This window comes from Hoplias malabaricus, chromosome 5 (assembly GCF_029633855.1).
Source record: "Hoplias malabaricus isolate fHopMal1 chromosome 5, fHopMal1.hap1, whole genome shotgun sequence".
Taxonomy (NCBI): Eukaryota; Metazoa; Chordata; class Actinopteri; order Characiformes; family Erythrinidae; genus Hoplias; species Hoplias malabaricus.
The window spans coordinates 33,992,347-34,008,804 of NC_089804.1; the positions used below are offsets into that span (position 1 = coordinate 33,992,347).

Below are 16,458 nucleotides of genomic sequence, written 5' to 3' on the forward strand. Positions count from 1 at the left end.
TCATAAAATAACAATTAAAATAATAATAATTGGGCAAAAGGGGACACCATAAGCTTTCATTTGACACCTCTCCTTCAAAACAAGACACAGCAGACCACACATGCGCACTATTTCGGATCGATTGGCCTTCTGCTCTATGCAACTTGCCTGTAAGTCCAGTGACAAATTTTTGACAGTGTTTTCTCACTTTCCAATTCGTGTACGTAATCTAGAAGTCATACTCTTAATAATTCAATTCCTATGCGTAAGTTGTATAAATCGCATAAAAATCGTATACTTAAGTCGTATTTGTACAAAACACACAAAATAGACTTTGTGTATAAATTACATATTTATGCACAAAAGTATATGAGCATGCACACGTTTGAACATGCTCCAGGTGCGTTGTATTTATTTGCGTTCATGAAAGATTTTGTAGTTTGGGCTCTGTTTTTATTTTAGTCGGCATGAGAGTTTATATTTAATGTATATATTAAAAAAATACCCATGGGGTGGTTTTCTACCCTCCTCCAAAAATACATAGTGCGTTTTCTGTAGTGCTGAGCCCACAGTAGTGAGAACAAAGGCTCTATTCTCCCTATTACAGGTCAGTGGAGTATCACAATGATTTTTTTACTTACTCTTTGTAATTTTAGGGTTAGAATATTATGTAGTGTTCCTTTAACACATTAACATATAAATATTCTCTTCAACTAGCACCACATCCCACATTTAAAACATAAACATAATCTCTGAAAGTATTAAGTCATAATATTATCATAATGAGAAAATGATTCTGTTGAGGTGTTGCAATGAGAAAAACTCCTAAAGGTCACAGCATGAAAGAGGGCAAATTATTATCAATAAAGTCAAATTTTTACAAGATATAAGACCATACATATGTTTTAAGGGGAAAATTCCATAATTACATGCAGGTGAAGCATGGTTTAGTAAAAATATGCCTAAATTATTTTTATATGTAATTCACACAAAGTCTACAAATGCAACACATTAAATGACAGTGTCGTTAAAATACACTGTTGATCAGAAAGCACTCGGGAATATATCCCTATGCGTATAGTGTGACTTAATAAATGCCTGAGCACTCAAAGCCGATATTACAATCATATCTTAGTCACTTGCAGACAACTTGGATTCTTCCATCAACAAAGGTCAAGGTTGTCTAAAAGAAGGAGCTACTCGGACAAGACTTGCATCTTAGTAGGGCGGAAACAATTTCATCACAGTACAAGATCTTTGCTGCTGAATCTTATGTATAGTGGTATCCTATTCACAAGCTAGAATTTTTTTATATTATAACATTTTTTTAAAAACATATACATTTATCAGCACAATGAACAATATTGTATCAAAGCAAAGTTTTTAGGATCAATTTTGTTTCTTACACCTCAAAAAAGCATAAAGAGTGTACTGACATTTCTGAGAAGTATGAACTGAAAAATGAATGATGGCATCACAATTTTTGATAAGTATGAATTCATAAAAAGGCAAAGGAAGGTGTTATACATCTGTATCAAGTCTTCAGCACAACCGTCCTCTACAAGTTGTGTGGTATTAATATCATCATTCTCACAAGATCACAGAACGACAACTGTTGTGCCAAAGTTTCCTTCTTTGTCATATGAAAGGCTCCCAAAGACCTTGAAAGAGAATTCCAGAGACATATGAGAGCTTCTCCACAGCTAAACTGGGCTCAGAGTTTGAGCCAATGCGCATTAAGGAGATTAAGCTTAACATAAGACCAAAACAATGTCTGCTCTCCAGTAACTGATAGCTTTCACATAGCAGCACACACTAGAACTTGGCCACCAAGAAGATTATTAAACATACTTGCCAAATTTCAATGATATCTTGTTTGATTGTTTTGATTTTGCTTAGGACTAACTTACACTACTCTAATGCATAATTTATTCATTTGTTATCCTCAATCACAAATATATTTATCTCTTTTCATTTTGAAAATGTACAGTCAGAAGTAAAACAAAACAAAAAAAAAACATATAAAAAAATAATAAAAGAATGGAACAGAATATGGGAATAATAAGAGTCATTGTCAGGGTCATTGTCAGGGGTAAGTGTGAAGGCATGAAATGTGCACAAAAATTCACACCTAAACAGATCTAAAAGACATGCCCAAATTGAGCGAGTTAATTTTGCTGACTGAACATTCATCTCTCTATATAAGAAGCTGCCTCAGAATCCAAGTAACAGGCACCCAACAAAGGTGAGTAACAATGGATAAACCAAAGCCCTTGGGTTTTAAATTATGATTAAAATAATGGATTTCAGAGTATTATAAATAGTATTTCTGAGTATTATGATACATTTCTGAATTGTATCTTTTACAATGCTTTTTTTTCTTATAGTTTTAAGTAACCTTAATGGAACATTTTATCAACTAACAAGTATTGGTGTTTTGATTTCAGCATCTCCAACCAGGACCTTAAGACACGTATTCTCTCTGCAAAGCACAGAGGTGAACTATTTGGAATATTATAATCGAGGTTGTTGGGATGTAGAGCTAATTCTAAATAAGGGCAACAGGACAGGTTTTGAATGTAAAAAAATTTGGAAATTTTGGAATAGGGATTTACTACATTTTCTGCTAGCATACTGAAGGTTTTCACAGTTTAGGGTCAAGTTCAGAACAAAATTAAATTCACTTCATTAAACTTCATCTGACATTAATTAACTATTTCAGGTATATCACAGGGTTGGAACTGGACACTACACGACAGCTATAGACATATCAATAATGTATCAAATAAACACCACAATTCATATTTACTGATCAGTAGCATGATCAATTAATCTGTGTTTCACAAGTTTTTGAATCATTTATGTTGAACTTATAGCTGTTCTTGCCAAATTACCTGAGGTATATTGTACTGTAAAGTGAAGTTGTACTTGTCAAACTAAGCCTGGGCCACATTCTAAAGGAAATATTAAAAAAAAAATTATAGTAATTATTATTCTTAAAACATGTTTTTGTTCTTTGTATTTTTTACAGAACTTGTGTAGAATCATACCACTATCCCTAGTCTAAAATTAGTTTCATGTTTGTTTTCTGTATTTATTTATTCATTTATTTGTTTTTTTCAAAGTATAAGCACCACCATGGGAGATGGTGAAATGGAGTGTTTCGGCCCAGCAGCCATTTTCCTCCGGAAACCAGAAAAGGAAAGGATTGAAGCTCAGAGCACACCCTTTGATGCCAAAACAGCATACTTTGTGTTTGAGCCCAATGAAATGTACCTCAAAGGGGTTCTCCAAAGCAGAGAAGGGGGAAAAGCCACAGTCAAAACTTTATGTGGAAAAGTATGTCCGGGTCCTCAATGCAGTAATGATCAATCCTCTTAGCACTGTCAAAGCTCCTAAAATAATTATTGTTCTTATTATATTACTACAGAACATTACAGTCAAGGAGAATGAAATTTTCCCCATGAATCCTCCAAAATTTGACAAAATCGAGGATATGGCCATGATGACCCACCTCAATGAGCCCGCTGTGTTATATAACCTCAAAGAGCGTTATGCGGCATGGATGATCTATGTAAGTCATATAATACAAACATTGAAATGCTAATGTTCTAAAATCTAAATGAATACTATAAATGTGATATATATTATTAGTAAAAATAAAAGAAATTTAAAAATCTTCAGACATACTCTGGGCTGTTCTGCGTCACTGTGAACCCCTACAAGTGGCTCCCAGTATACGATACAGTTGTTGTGGCCGGATACAGAGGCAAAAAGAGAATTGAAGCCCCACCCCATATCTTCTCCATCTCTGATAACGCCTATCAGTTCATGCTCACAGGTAAGTGTTTTATTATGTATTGCTTGTACTTAATAAGATAAAATATGTAACCAAAGACAATACTGGGTCTGGTATCATAGATTTATGTTCAATTGAAAACTAAAACAATGATATACATTATTGTTAAATTTTTAGATTTTCTCTTTTATAATTTGTGAACATATTGTAACTATATTGTGACTATATCCATAAACAATTTGTGGTTTATGGTTTAAATTTGTCATTCAGACAGGGAGAACCAATCTATCCTGATCACGTGAGTATGCAAATAAATGAGCATGTACTGTGCATGAGTGTTTGTAAGATTTTTTATATGTAAGAGTAATAAACAAAAATAATTCTCTATTTTCTCATTTTTTTAAATTATTAAATATTTAAATTACCAGTGGAGAATCTGGTGCAGGAAAGACTGTGAACACAAAACGTGTCATCCAGTATTTTGCGACAATCGCAGTGTCTGGACAGAAAAAGTCAGAGCCTGTTCCTGGCAAAATGCAGGTATAAGAACCGTTAATATTACTGTACAATTAATACGTTCTCAGAATACTATCTTGAATAACTGCTTTTGTATTTCAGGGTTCGCTGGAGGACCAAATCATTGCAGCTAACCCCCTGCTGGAGGCTTATGGTAATGCCAAAACTGTAAGGAATGATAACTCCTCTCGTTTTGTAAGTATGCCTCTGACCTTCCTATGATAATATAATTATACCATGGTCAATACATTCAAAACCTATATGGTTAATAATTCTAAGATTTTCTACTTTTAGGGTAAATTCATCAGAATCCATTTTGGTACCTCAGGAAAACTGGCATCTGCTGACATTGAGACTTGTAAGACACATTACTCCACAGAAAAATATTTTTAATGATCATCATGATATTATATATTGTATAACTACATTTCTTTTACATTGTTGCCCTGCACCGTTAATACATTAACACACTGCACTTCTAGATCTTCTGGAAAAGTCAAGAGTTACTTTCCAGCTCTCTGCTGAGAGGAGCTACCACATTTTTTACCAGCTCATGACCGGACACAAGCCAGAGTTGCTTGGTGAGTTTCAACAAGTCAATTTAAGACAAAATTTTAGTGATCTTTATATAGATGAATGATTGCTTAGTTGATTGATTTATAATATATGATTGTCTTTACTGTCACGGCACAGTGGAGCAATTATGTTGTTATATTCATACAACTAAATTCTTGTCAATTCCAGAGGCACTGCTAATCACAACCAATCCATATGACTATCCAATGATCAGCCAGGGTGAAATTACAGTTAAGAGCATAAATGATGTGGAAGAGTTCATTGCCACAGATGTAAGAATAGTTATTTACATTTATAAACAAATTAAATATTCATGTGTCTGAGCTCTGATTTTGTTTACAATTATTATGCACTACACAGACTGCTATTGACATCCTGGGCTTCAATGCTGATGAGAAAATTAACATCTACAAACTGACAGGAGCTGTAATACATCATGGGAATATGAAGTTCAAGCAGAAGCAGAGAGAGGAGCAGGCTGAGCCTGATGGCACTGAGGGTATGTGAAAGATTGGCTATAATCTGAATGCTGCTGTTTTGACTGGGACAAAATATTCACCAAAAAAACACTTTTCCACCAGTGGCTGATAAAATTGCCTACCTCCTGGGCCTGAACTCAGCTGACATGCTGAAAGCTCTGTGCTACCCCAGAGTGAAGGTTGGGAATGAGTTTGTGACCAAAGGCCAAACGGTACCCCAGGTGAAAACTTGCTTTTATATTACTATATTTAGTTAAGAGAAAATAAAGCATATATTGCAATTTAAAATTCAAATTGTAATATTACGCTTTTCACATTAATCAGGTCAACAACGCTGTCATGGCTTTGTGCAAATCTGTCTATGAGAAAATGTTCTTGTGGATGGTTGTGCGTATCAATGAGATGCTGGACACAAAACAGCCAAGGCAGTTCTTCATTGGTGTGCTGGACATTGCTGGATTTGAGATCTTTGATGTAAATATGACATATTTATGGTTTTGCCATATACAAGTTTACAGATAATATCTAAATTATGAGCAATAAATATTTTTTAAATGTAGTTCAACAGCTTGGAGCAGCTCTGCATCAACTTCACAAATGAGAAACTGCAACAGTTCTTCAACCACCACATGTTTGTACTGGAACAAGAGGAGTACAAGAAAGAAGGAATTGACTGGGAGTTCATTGACTTTGGTATGGACCTGGCTGCCTGCATTGAGCTCATTGAGAAGGTGAGATTGCAGTTATTTTCAATTCTCTGTAACAAAGCCATTCTTACATAGGTCTGTCTAATAAACATCCTTTCCCCCAATCAGCCAATGGGCATCTTCTCCATCCTTGAAGAGGAGTGCATGTTCCCCAAGGCAACAGACACATCCTTCAAGAACAAGCTCCATGACCAGCATCTTGGCAAAAGTAGTGCCTTCCAGAAGCCAAAGCCTGCCAAAGGCAAGGCAGAGGCTCACTTCTCCCTGGTGCACTACGCTGGCACTGTGGACTACAACATTGTTGGCTGGTTGGACAAGAACAAGGACCCACTGAATGACTCTGTTGTGCAGCTCTACCAGAAATCAGGAAACAAACTGCTGTCCTTCCTGTACGCAGGTCATGCATCAGCTGACGGTATAATGAATCTCATTTCATAATTTTTATTTGCTTATTAAAAAACATAAATTTTATTGTTCATAGTTCAAAGTTAGATTCTTTAATGCAAATCTCAGGAAACATAAACTTACTACTGGTATCTACTGGAATTCTGTCTACCAAATAGCTGAAAGTGGTGGAGGAAAGAAAGGTGGTAAAAAGAAGGGTGGCTCCTTCCAGACTGTGTCTGCTTTATTTAGGGTAAGAGACCTTGAATGATGATTTTGCAAATATGTGCAACATATTTTCCTACAAATTAAAAATTTTTTTGTCCTACATTTTAAAAAATTGACCATGTTTGTTTACACAGGAAAATCTGGGAAAATTGATGACCAATTTGAGAAGCACCCATCCTCATTTTGTCCGTTGTTTAATTCCCAATGAATCCAAAACTCCAGGTAAGTATGACTTGTGTAAATGCAGCTATTTAAGAAAACTACTTTTCCTTTGGGAAATTCAAAAATTAAAAAAAACTTAAATTCCAGGTCTGATGGAGAACTTCTTGGTCATCCACCAGCTGCGGTGTAATGGTGTGCTGGAGGGCATCAGAATCTGCAGAAAGGGATTCCCGAGCAGAATCCTCTATGGTGATTTCAAGCAAAGGTCAGTTTTCAATTTTTTTATATCAGAAATAAATTTAGCAATTAATATCACAATGGAAATTATATTTTCTGGCACAGATACAAGGTCCTGAATGCCAGCGTTATCCCAGAGGGACAGTTCATTGACAACAAGAAAGCCTCAGAGAAACTCTTGAGCTCCATTGATGTGGACCACACTCAGTACAAGTTTGGACACACAAAAGTAAATAACTTCATCTTAAATATGTTCATACTGCATTGACATATTGAAAAAAATCCATTAATTATATATTGAATATATTAAATATTACATCTCCTAGTAAAAAATTCTATTATTGCTACAGGTGTTTTTTAAAGCTGGTCTGCTGGGCACTCTGGAGGAGATGCGTGATGAGAAACTAGCTGAGTTAGTCACAATGACTCAAGCCTTGTGCCGTGGCTTCCTCATGAGGAGGGAATTTGTCAAGATGATGGAAAGGAGGTATTATTAAATTACTATGACTACTGTTTGTATTTCAGGTTGCATCACATTGACATGTTTCTTATTTTCACAGAGAGTCCATCTTCACTATTCAATACAACATCCGCTCATTCATGAATGTGAAACACTGGCCATGGATGAAGCTGTACTTCAAGATCAAGCCTCTTCTGAAGAGTGCAGAGACAGAGAAAGAAATGGCTGCCATGAAAGAAAACTTTGAGAAAACGAAAAAGGATCTGGCAAAGGCACTGGCCAAGAAGAAAGAGCTTGAGGAGAAGATGGTATCACTTCTTCAGGAGAAAAATGACCTGCAACTGCAAGTGGCAGCGGTACTTATTTCAGGCTTTGGTGGCAAATTTCACTGACGTTTCAGTAATATCAGTAAAAGTTCATTATTAGTAAATTTAAATTTAACTTTAAAGGAAACGGAGAATCTTTCTGATGCTGAGGAAAGGTGTGAGGGTCTCATCAAGAGCAAGATCCAGCTGGAGGCCAAACTCAAAGAGACAAATGAGAGACTGGAGGATGAAGAGGAAATCAATGCTGAGTTGACGGCCAAGAAGAGGAAACTGGAGGATGAGTGCTCTGAGCTGAAGAAAGACATTGATGATCTGGAGCTCACTTTGGCTAAAGTGGAGAAGGAGAAACATGCCACTGAAAACAAGGTTAAAATTATTATTAAATTATATTGCTTACTACATTTCTCTACTTAAATTAATTACAATTAATTGATAAATACATATTTTATTTAGGTGAAAAACCTCACTGAGGAGATGGCTGCACAAGATGAAGCAATTGCTAAGTTAACCAAAGAAAAGAAAGCCCTCCAAGAAGCACACCAGCAGACACTTGATGATCTCCAGGCAGAGGAAGACAAAGTTAATATTCTGACAAAAGCTAAAAGCAAACTGGAGCAACAAGTGGATGATGTAAGATTTTATAACTTTTCATGTACTGCCTAAATATACCACATCCACATAAATGACCTAATCTCACATGAATATTTTAGTTAGAAGGCTCTTTGGAACAAGAGAAGAAATATCGAATGGACCTTGAGAGAGCCAAAAGAAAGATTGAAGGTGACTTGAAGCTTGCTCAGGAGTCAATAATGGATCTGGAGAATGACAAACAGCAGTTAGAGGAGAAGCTCAAAAAGTGAGATTTTTTAAAAATGAAAATTAGCATTTTTCTTTGATATGTTCCTTAAAGATAAACAAAAATGTCTCCCTCCCTTACGTGCAGGAGGGATTTTGAAACAAGTCAACTTCTCAGTAAAATAGAAGATGAACAAACTATGGGTGCTCAACTACAAAAGAAGATTAAAGAGCTTCAGGTGAGTTGCAAGATTCATTAAATTAAAACTTTGAAGGGCTGCTGAAGAATCTAAGTTCACTTTTTTACAATACATTCAAATTCTTTTAGGCTCGCATTGAGGAGCTGGAGGAGGAAATCGAGGCTGAGCGTGCAGCTCGTGCTAAAGTTGAGAAGCAGAGAGCTGATCTCTCCAGAGAATTGGAAGAGATCAGTGAGAGGCTGGAGGAAGCTGGTGGTGCCACTGCTGCTCAGATTGAGATGAATAAGAAGCGTGAGGCTGAGTTCCAGAAACTGCGGCGTGATCTGGAAGAGTCCACTCTGCAGCATGAAGCCACTGCTGCTGCCCTCCGCAAGAAACAAGCTGACAGTGTTGCTGAGCTCGGAGAGCAGATTGACAACCTTCAGAGGGTCAAACAAAAACTGGAGAAGGAGAAGAGTGAATACAAGATGGAGATAGATGATCTGTCCAGTAACATGGAGGCTATGGCCAAAGCAAAGGCAAGTTTCTTAAAGAAATTCAGGAAAAATTACCACATACAAACTACATCATGTAAAAATATATTTTGCTCATTCAACTTTACAGGCTAATCTTGAGAAGATATGTCGTACATTAGAGGACCAAGTAAGCGAGTTGAAAACAAAAAATGAAGAACAAATTCGCCAACTTAATGATGTAAATGCCCGAAAGGCAAGACTTCAAACTGAAAATGGTATGAATATAAAACTAAATAAACCCTAAATATACATAATAATGGAATAAATTATGCAACAAAATTATATCTAAACTGTAATCTTTTGTGCTAAAAGGTGAGTTCGGAAGGCAACTAGAAGAGAAAGAGACACTTGTTTCTCAGCTGACAAGAGGCAAGCAAGCCTACACCCAGCAGATAGAGGAGCTAAAAAGGCAGATTGAAGAGGAGGTGAAGGTATGTATCAGTTTTTAAAAACATACAATATAACTTTTTATATAACATTTTAGAAGAAAATTCAGTATATTCCATCACAAGATACAAAACATTTAATCATCCTTAGGCCAAGAACGCCCTGGCTCATGCTGTCCAATCAGCTCGTCATGACAGTGACTTGCTCAGAGAGCAGTTTGAGGAAGAGCAGGAGGCCAAGGCTGAGCTGCAGCGTTCAATGTCCAAGGCCAACAGTGAGGTGGCTCAGTGGAAAACCAAATATGAGACAGATGCCATCCAACGTACTGAGGAGCTCGAGGAGGCAAAGTAAGAATATCTAACATAAAACCATAAACCAAACTGCATGGCTCAATTAATTCAATACTTCTTACAGGAAAAAGCTTGCCCAGCGTTTACAGGAGGCTGAAGAATCTATTGAAGCTGTGAATTCCAAGTGTGCCTCTCTGGAGAAGACTAAGCAGAGACTGCAGGGTGAAGTGGAGGACCTCATGATTGATGTAGAAAGAGCTAATGCACTGGCCGCCAATCTTGATAAAAAACAAAGGAATTTTGATAAGGTGAAGAAACTTTTCACTGAATCCATAAAATAACACTCAAGTCTGCAATCAGAAATAAACATTTAATTTGACTCAATTTTTTTCAGGTGTTGGCAGAATGGAAGCAGAAGTATGAGGAAGGTCAGGCTGAGTTGGAGGGAGCGCAGAAAGAGGCTCGCTCTCTCAGCACTGAGCTCTTTAAGATGAAGAACTCATATGAGGAAGCCCTTGACCACCTGGAAACCTTGAAGAGAGAGAACAAGAATCTTCAGCGTATGTGTTATAAAACATGGTACTACCTAATTATTTAAATATGTATGAAGATCCACATCTTTAATAAAAATATTGTTACTTATTTCTGCAGAGGAAATCTCTGATTTAACTGAACAACTGGGTGAAACTGGAAAGACTATTCATGAGCTGGAAAAGGCAAAAAAAGCAGTGGATTCAGAAAAATCTGAGATACAGACTGCTCTTGAGGAGGCTGAGGTACAAAAATATATACAAGCATTACAGCATTCTCAAAACCATTAACTTTCAAAAAAGATTAGACAATACAGTATGTTAAAATTGTATATTCATGGTCTGTTAGGGAACACTAGAACACGAGGAGTCGAAGATTCTTCGTATTCAACTGGAGCTCACCCAAGTTAAAAGTGAAATAGACCGGAAGTTGGCTGAAAAAGATGAGGAGATTGAGCAGATTAAGAGGAACAGTCAGAGGGCGATTGACTCAATGCAAAGTACCCTTGATGTTGAGGTTAGGAGCAGGAATGATGCACTTCGAATTAAAAAGAAGATGGAGGGAGACCTCAATGAAATGGAGGTTCAACTGAGCCATGCCAACAGACAGGCAGGCGAGGCACAGAAACAGCTCAGAAATATACAAGGACAGCTTAAGGTACAATATGATTTTTTTCCTGTCTAATTATTGTGCTTTGTAACAATCGTTCTCAACTAGTATTATTTTTCCAAGGATATTAATTTATGACCTATGGTTTTCACACCAAGACTTTTTTGATAACGGAAACTGTTAGCTTACTGTATATTTTTTATGCAAGTCTGTCAAAACAAAAGCTCAACAACAGATAACTGGCACACAAGTTGAGAACCACTGCTCTATGTTATCATTTGAGTTAATACAGATAACAGCTCCCTGAACTTACACACAGGATGCACAACTTCACCTTGATGATGCTCTCAGAGGACAGGAAGACATGAAGGAGCAGGTCACCATGGTGGAGCGCAGGAATAACCTGATGCTGGCAGAGATTGAGGAGCTGAGATCTGCACTGGAGCAGACAGAGAGAGGCCGCAAAGTGGCTGAACAGGAGCTGGTGGATGCCAGTGAGCGTGTGGCACTGCTGCACTCTCAAGTATGACAAATGCATCAAACCACTGCATTCTCAATACATTCATTACCTTTCAACGATTGTAATGATGTATTCTTTAACAGAACACTAGCCTTATCAACACCAAGAAGAAGCTTGAAGCTGATTTGGTTCAATTTCAAAGTGAGGTAGATGACACAATCCAGGAAGCACGTAATGCAGAGGAGAAGGCAAAGAAGGCCATCACAGATGTAAGTGTCTTGCAATCAGTTATGTCAAGAAAAGCATGTTTAAACATCAGGATTTAAGTCCATATTTGTCTGTCATTCAGGCTGCCATGATGGCAGAGGAGTTAAAGAAAGAACAGGACACCAGTGCTCACTTGGAGAGGATGAAGAAAAACCTTGAGGTCATTGTAAAAGACCTGCAGCATCGTCTGGATGAGGCTGAGAACCTTGCCATGAAGGGTGGAAAGAAGCAGCTCCAGAAACTGGAGTCTAGGGTATGCTGTACTTTAGAACATCAAGAATCAGTTAACTATCAGCACTGAGTTATATATACTATGAGTTATCCTATGAAACTCACTAAACTGTTACTGCTACAGGTGCGTGAGCTGGAGGCTGAGGTTGAAGGTGAGCAGAGACGCTGTGCTGATGCCGTTAAAGGAGTCCGCAAATACGAGAGGAGAGTGAAAGAACTCACTTACCAGGTATCAACACATACATATCCACATGTTCAGAGTTTAGCTGCAAAATAAATTGAACACAAAACGGACGATTACTTAAAATGTTTTAATACAAAGACGGAGGAGGATAAGAAGAATGTGAACAGACTGCAGGATCTGGTGGACAAGCTGCAGCTCAAAGTGAAGGCCTACAAGAGACAGGCTGAGGAAGCTGTAAGTCCATTACATGCTAATATTACAATAGCAAATCTGTATTAAGATTCATCTGGATCAATTCATGGTTTCCAAAATAATATTTGTGAAACGCTACAAATCAGAATATAAAATATTTTATTGTAAGTAATAGTATGTTTCTTTAATAGGAGGAGCAGGCAAATACACACCTGTCCAAGTTCCGGAAAGTGCAACATGAGCTGGAGGAAGCTCAGGAGCGTGCAGATATTGCTGAGTCCCAGGTCAACAAGCTGAGAGCCAAGAGCCGAGATGCAGGAAAGGTAACTCCAAGTTCAAATTAAAAGATAATTAAGTGAGCATTTGTTGCACAGTGGTACACAATAGTGGTTTGTCATCACTGTCCACTTAAACATATATGTAAAAAAAAGAAAAGAGAGAAAAATGTGCATTGTTTTTAATTGCAATTTCCAGGACCACACTTGGGCACAAATTACATACAGAAAAATTGATGTATGTCTAATAAATATTTACCAACACAAACAAGAAATGTGATTTATGTCAATGCATCAGTGTCAAACATACTACATTACCATATCTGTCCTGTAGTTTAATTATTCATCTCTATTTTTCTTAGGGAAAGGAGGCAGAATGAAAGAAATCAAGATCTAACAAAGTTGCAAGTATTCATATAATATGATTTACTGGTGAGATGTTTTAATAAACTAGTAGGAATAAACATGCATCTGTGCTGTCATGTTTATTTACTGTGCATTTCATGTTTTCCATTTTGCCCCTTTACTTCCTACAATACTTACAGCAATATAAATCAAAACATAGTTGTATACACTCCCCATCTTCCTTTTTACCTAGTTCCCCACAATCCCTAAACAGGTCACAAGTTCATCATAGGGCATCACACACCCAGTCACTTGCACACTCTGGCCCTGTGGACAGAACAGTCAAAGACTCAATCCACCTTAGGGATGGGCGGTATAATGGCAAAACCCTATTTATAAATGTGGATCTGTACCACTGGGAGGAGGCGCTGTTGGGACTCACGGACTGATGACAACATGCTCGAAAAAAGGTGTGGCCCACTATAGTTTTGAGTTTAGTACCAGGTTCGGGTAATATCCCATCAAGTCTACTTTTTGCTCACATATATGAGGCTGTATCCTCTAATTGTGTGAGATTTGTGCCTATATTAGTTGAAACACTCTGATGTATAGCCTGTTAGCTCACTTTACTAAACCTAGCTGTCCAATTATCTGGACAGCTTTTATGTTAATCCAGAACAAGTCACTCGTCATCACTCTCTTAGGCATGAGATTTTACCTTCAACACTGTTGGTGTACACTGAGCTGAATAGCAGCTGTGCTGAGCTGAACTGCTAAAGGTTTGTCATCACTCTTAAGTCCCCACTGCCTAGTAATACAGTATATCATGTTAATACTTTGAGATGATATGATGGGATGAGAAAAATTGATACCATCCATCCCTAATCAACCTACTAACGTATTTTGGACTGTGGAAGGGAAAACACAAAAGAAACCCACACAGACACTGGTGGAACACACCACACTCCTCACAGGCACCTCAGGAACCCAAGACCTTGAGTCGCTGTTGCAATGAAGCTACCTGTTGTGCCACCGTACTGCCTCCTCTCAAAATCATAAAATTTTACAGTTAAATGGTACATAAACAATACTGATTACCAACTGTATTGTCATTTTGTTTCCATTGTATGCAGCTAAAAATGTATAAGCCTAAAACAGCCAAACTGAGTACAGTAGTTGCCAAATTGCACCAAAGAGAGCTTGACCTCAAAAATATTTTACTCACTACGCCCGCTAAAATTGTCACTGACATTATTATTCTCAAACAACCATAAAATGGTGAAAATTCATGCCGGTGTGAAAGCTAACAACAATAAATATCAGTTATAAAAAAAAACTGCAGTCCGCACAAATAAATTATTTAATAATAAAGGTGATTTCACAATAATTGTCAAACAATTAAGCAGAGATTGCATACTGTACTGCATTAAAACTAACAGAACTTGCATTTCTTATCGAAATTTTTGTGGTTTAAACATTTTTCCCCTAAGAACAGAGAGGACTGCCACAACAAGAGTACACATTATGTGAAAAAATAAAAACTGTAAAGCATAGTAGAGGATCTATAATGTTGCTGGGGCTGCTGTCTTCTAAAGACAATAGAGAGCATGTTAGGATACATGGTATCTTGCATTCCATGATGTGCAAAAGATCAACTGAGTGTGTAACATATACATTTTTGTTTATAACCCTAACCCTAGATGAATACAAAAAACATGCAAATAATCCTATTTTATCACGTGTAGAAACTGTAGAAAACATAGTAACCTTCACAAATATCAGTTTAAAAATGACTACTGCCAAAAACAATGTAAAAGAAATGTGCAACATATTTGTTGCTGTGACAATTATGCCATTTCTTCATTAAGATATTGCTGTTAAAAAATACTTACCTTTGTTTCTTAGCTCTCAGAGTTGATTCAGTCAAGTGCCACTGTTTGTTGTGTGCAAGGATGATTTCATTGTGAGTGCCACAGATAGCCAGGTTCTGCAGTAACCAAGTCACAATAAGATTCTCACACTGTTGCCAAACAGTGATGGTGTGAGATCATACTTATAAAAGATAAGTTATGGGTATTCATTCTCTAAAGGCTCTCTGACACAGAGCTATCCAGTATCAAATGCTTATTGAGCTCATGAAATCATTTTGTAAGGGTTGTTGTTTTAAAAGGCCCAGGTCACACAGCCAGACCTTTCAGACAACAAACCACTTCAACTAGGAATAAAGAAAGCATGAGTTTCACACTTAATAGTATAGTCTTATTACTGTGTGTCATTATTGCTTTTGTCCAAGAGCAGCATTTATAAAGTGTCAGCTCAATCCACATGGAGACATCCGGCATGAAATGTAAAGCAAATAATCTAAATTTAAGTGTAAGTACATGTTTTTTAGTTTAACTCTAGGCTAACTCTAACTCTCATATGATGGTTCCATAGCTGCTCTTCTCGAAGCTCAAATCAGCACCAACACCAGCACCTTTGAATACATTTCTGTAGACCCTTCCAACTGTTTTTTTTTTCAAGAACATAACAAACATATTACCTCTATTTTATAGTAGTGACATTTAGCTAAATGAACTGAACCGTAGCTTCAGATGAGAATATTTCTAAAGGATTAAAAGGTTTTAATCTCAGCCAGACTAGTTAATAGATTACAGGAGTAAATGAATGTGGCATATCTCATCTGATACCATTATGTATACCTATAAAAACTTCATTTTATTTGATGGAGTTAATATTACATTATTTTGGCTGACTATTTTATTGACTTAATAAAAATAATAGTAAATTCAGTTCACAGAAGCAGAAGATGAAGTCCAGAGTGTCACAGATGGCTATTATTCATGTTTTGAAATAAGTTTTAGTAGTTAATAACAGTAGTTGCTAACAGTAGTTAGTAGTTAATAACAGTAAAACGCTTAACAATGATATGTCCACTCCTTCCTGTTGTGCCAGATTTGTCTCATGGACAGCCAGTTGTTGGCCCAAGGCACAGGCCAAGGAAAACAGCTGAAACTAACTCCAAAAGGCTATGGCAGTTAATCCTGGAAACAACCTTTGACATCTACACCAGCTGTCACACCACCCACCATTCATTCCTGGAGTGTACACATTAAAAACTGCAGTCTGTTCATTAATAGGCAAAAAAAAATAGTTCTGAAAAAAGTCCATCAAAATCTGTTCCTTTCAAAGGCTATAAGAGCTATAGGTTGAATTTGTATACTCACTTGTATATTGTGATTTTAAAATCTCAATAAAAAGAGAATAAAAAAATCTACAGTACAAATACACAATAATGTGAACAAAACAATCACTCAGGTGAAT

General features: G+C 36.9%; 1 protein-coding gene and 1 long non-coding RNA gene across 2 annotated transcripts in view; one reads left to right on the forward strand and one right to left on the reverse strand.

Moving 5' to 3' along the window:
* Positions 1 to 16,458, reverse strand: part of LOC136697069 (uncharacterized) — a 47,325-nt gene that overhangs the window by 17,719 nt on the left and 13,148 nt on the right. The gene's annotated exons all lie outside the window — the stretch shown is intronic.
* On the forward strand, positions 3,118 to 13,169 carry LOC136697056 (myosin heavy chain, fast skeletal muscle-like). The gene is made up of 39 exons (XM_066671933.1): positions 3,118 to 3,318; positions 3,410 to 3,553; positions 3,664 to 3,820; positions 4,049 to 4,076; positions 4,207 to 4,318; positions 4,397 to 4,489; positions 4,589 to 4,652; positions 4,777 to 4,875; positions 5,039 to 5,142; positions 5,231 to 5,369; positions 5,452 to 5,570; positions 5,674 to 5,823; positions 5,910 to 6,080; positions 6,165 to 6,471; positions 6,620 to 6,693; positions 6,803 to 6,890; positions 6,978 to 7,095; positions 7,173 to 7,296; positions 7,418 to 7,554; positions 7,628 to 7,883; positions 7,977 to 8,219; positions 8,307 to 8,483; positions 8,564 to 8,709; positions 8,797 to 8,887; positions 8,977 to 9,366; positions 9,452 to 9,578; positions 9,676 to 9,794; positions 9,901 to 10,097; positions 10,165 to 10,348; positions 10,435 to 10,600; positions 10,692 to 10,816; positions 10,920 to 11,228; positions 11,500 to 11,703; positions 11,784 to 11,909; positions 11,990 to 12,160; positions 12,263 to 12,367; positions 12,461 to 12,556; positions 12,706 to 12,837; positions 13,152 to 13,169. The coding sequence occupies exons 1-39, from the start codon at positions 3,118 to 3,120 to the stop codon at positions 13,167 to 13,169; spliced, it is 5,811 nt and encodes a 1,936-aa protein (XP_066528030.1).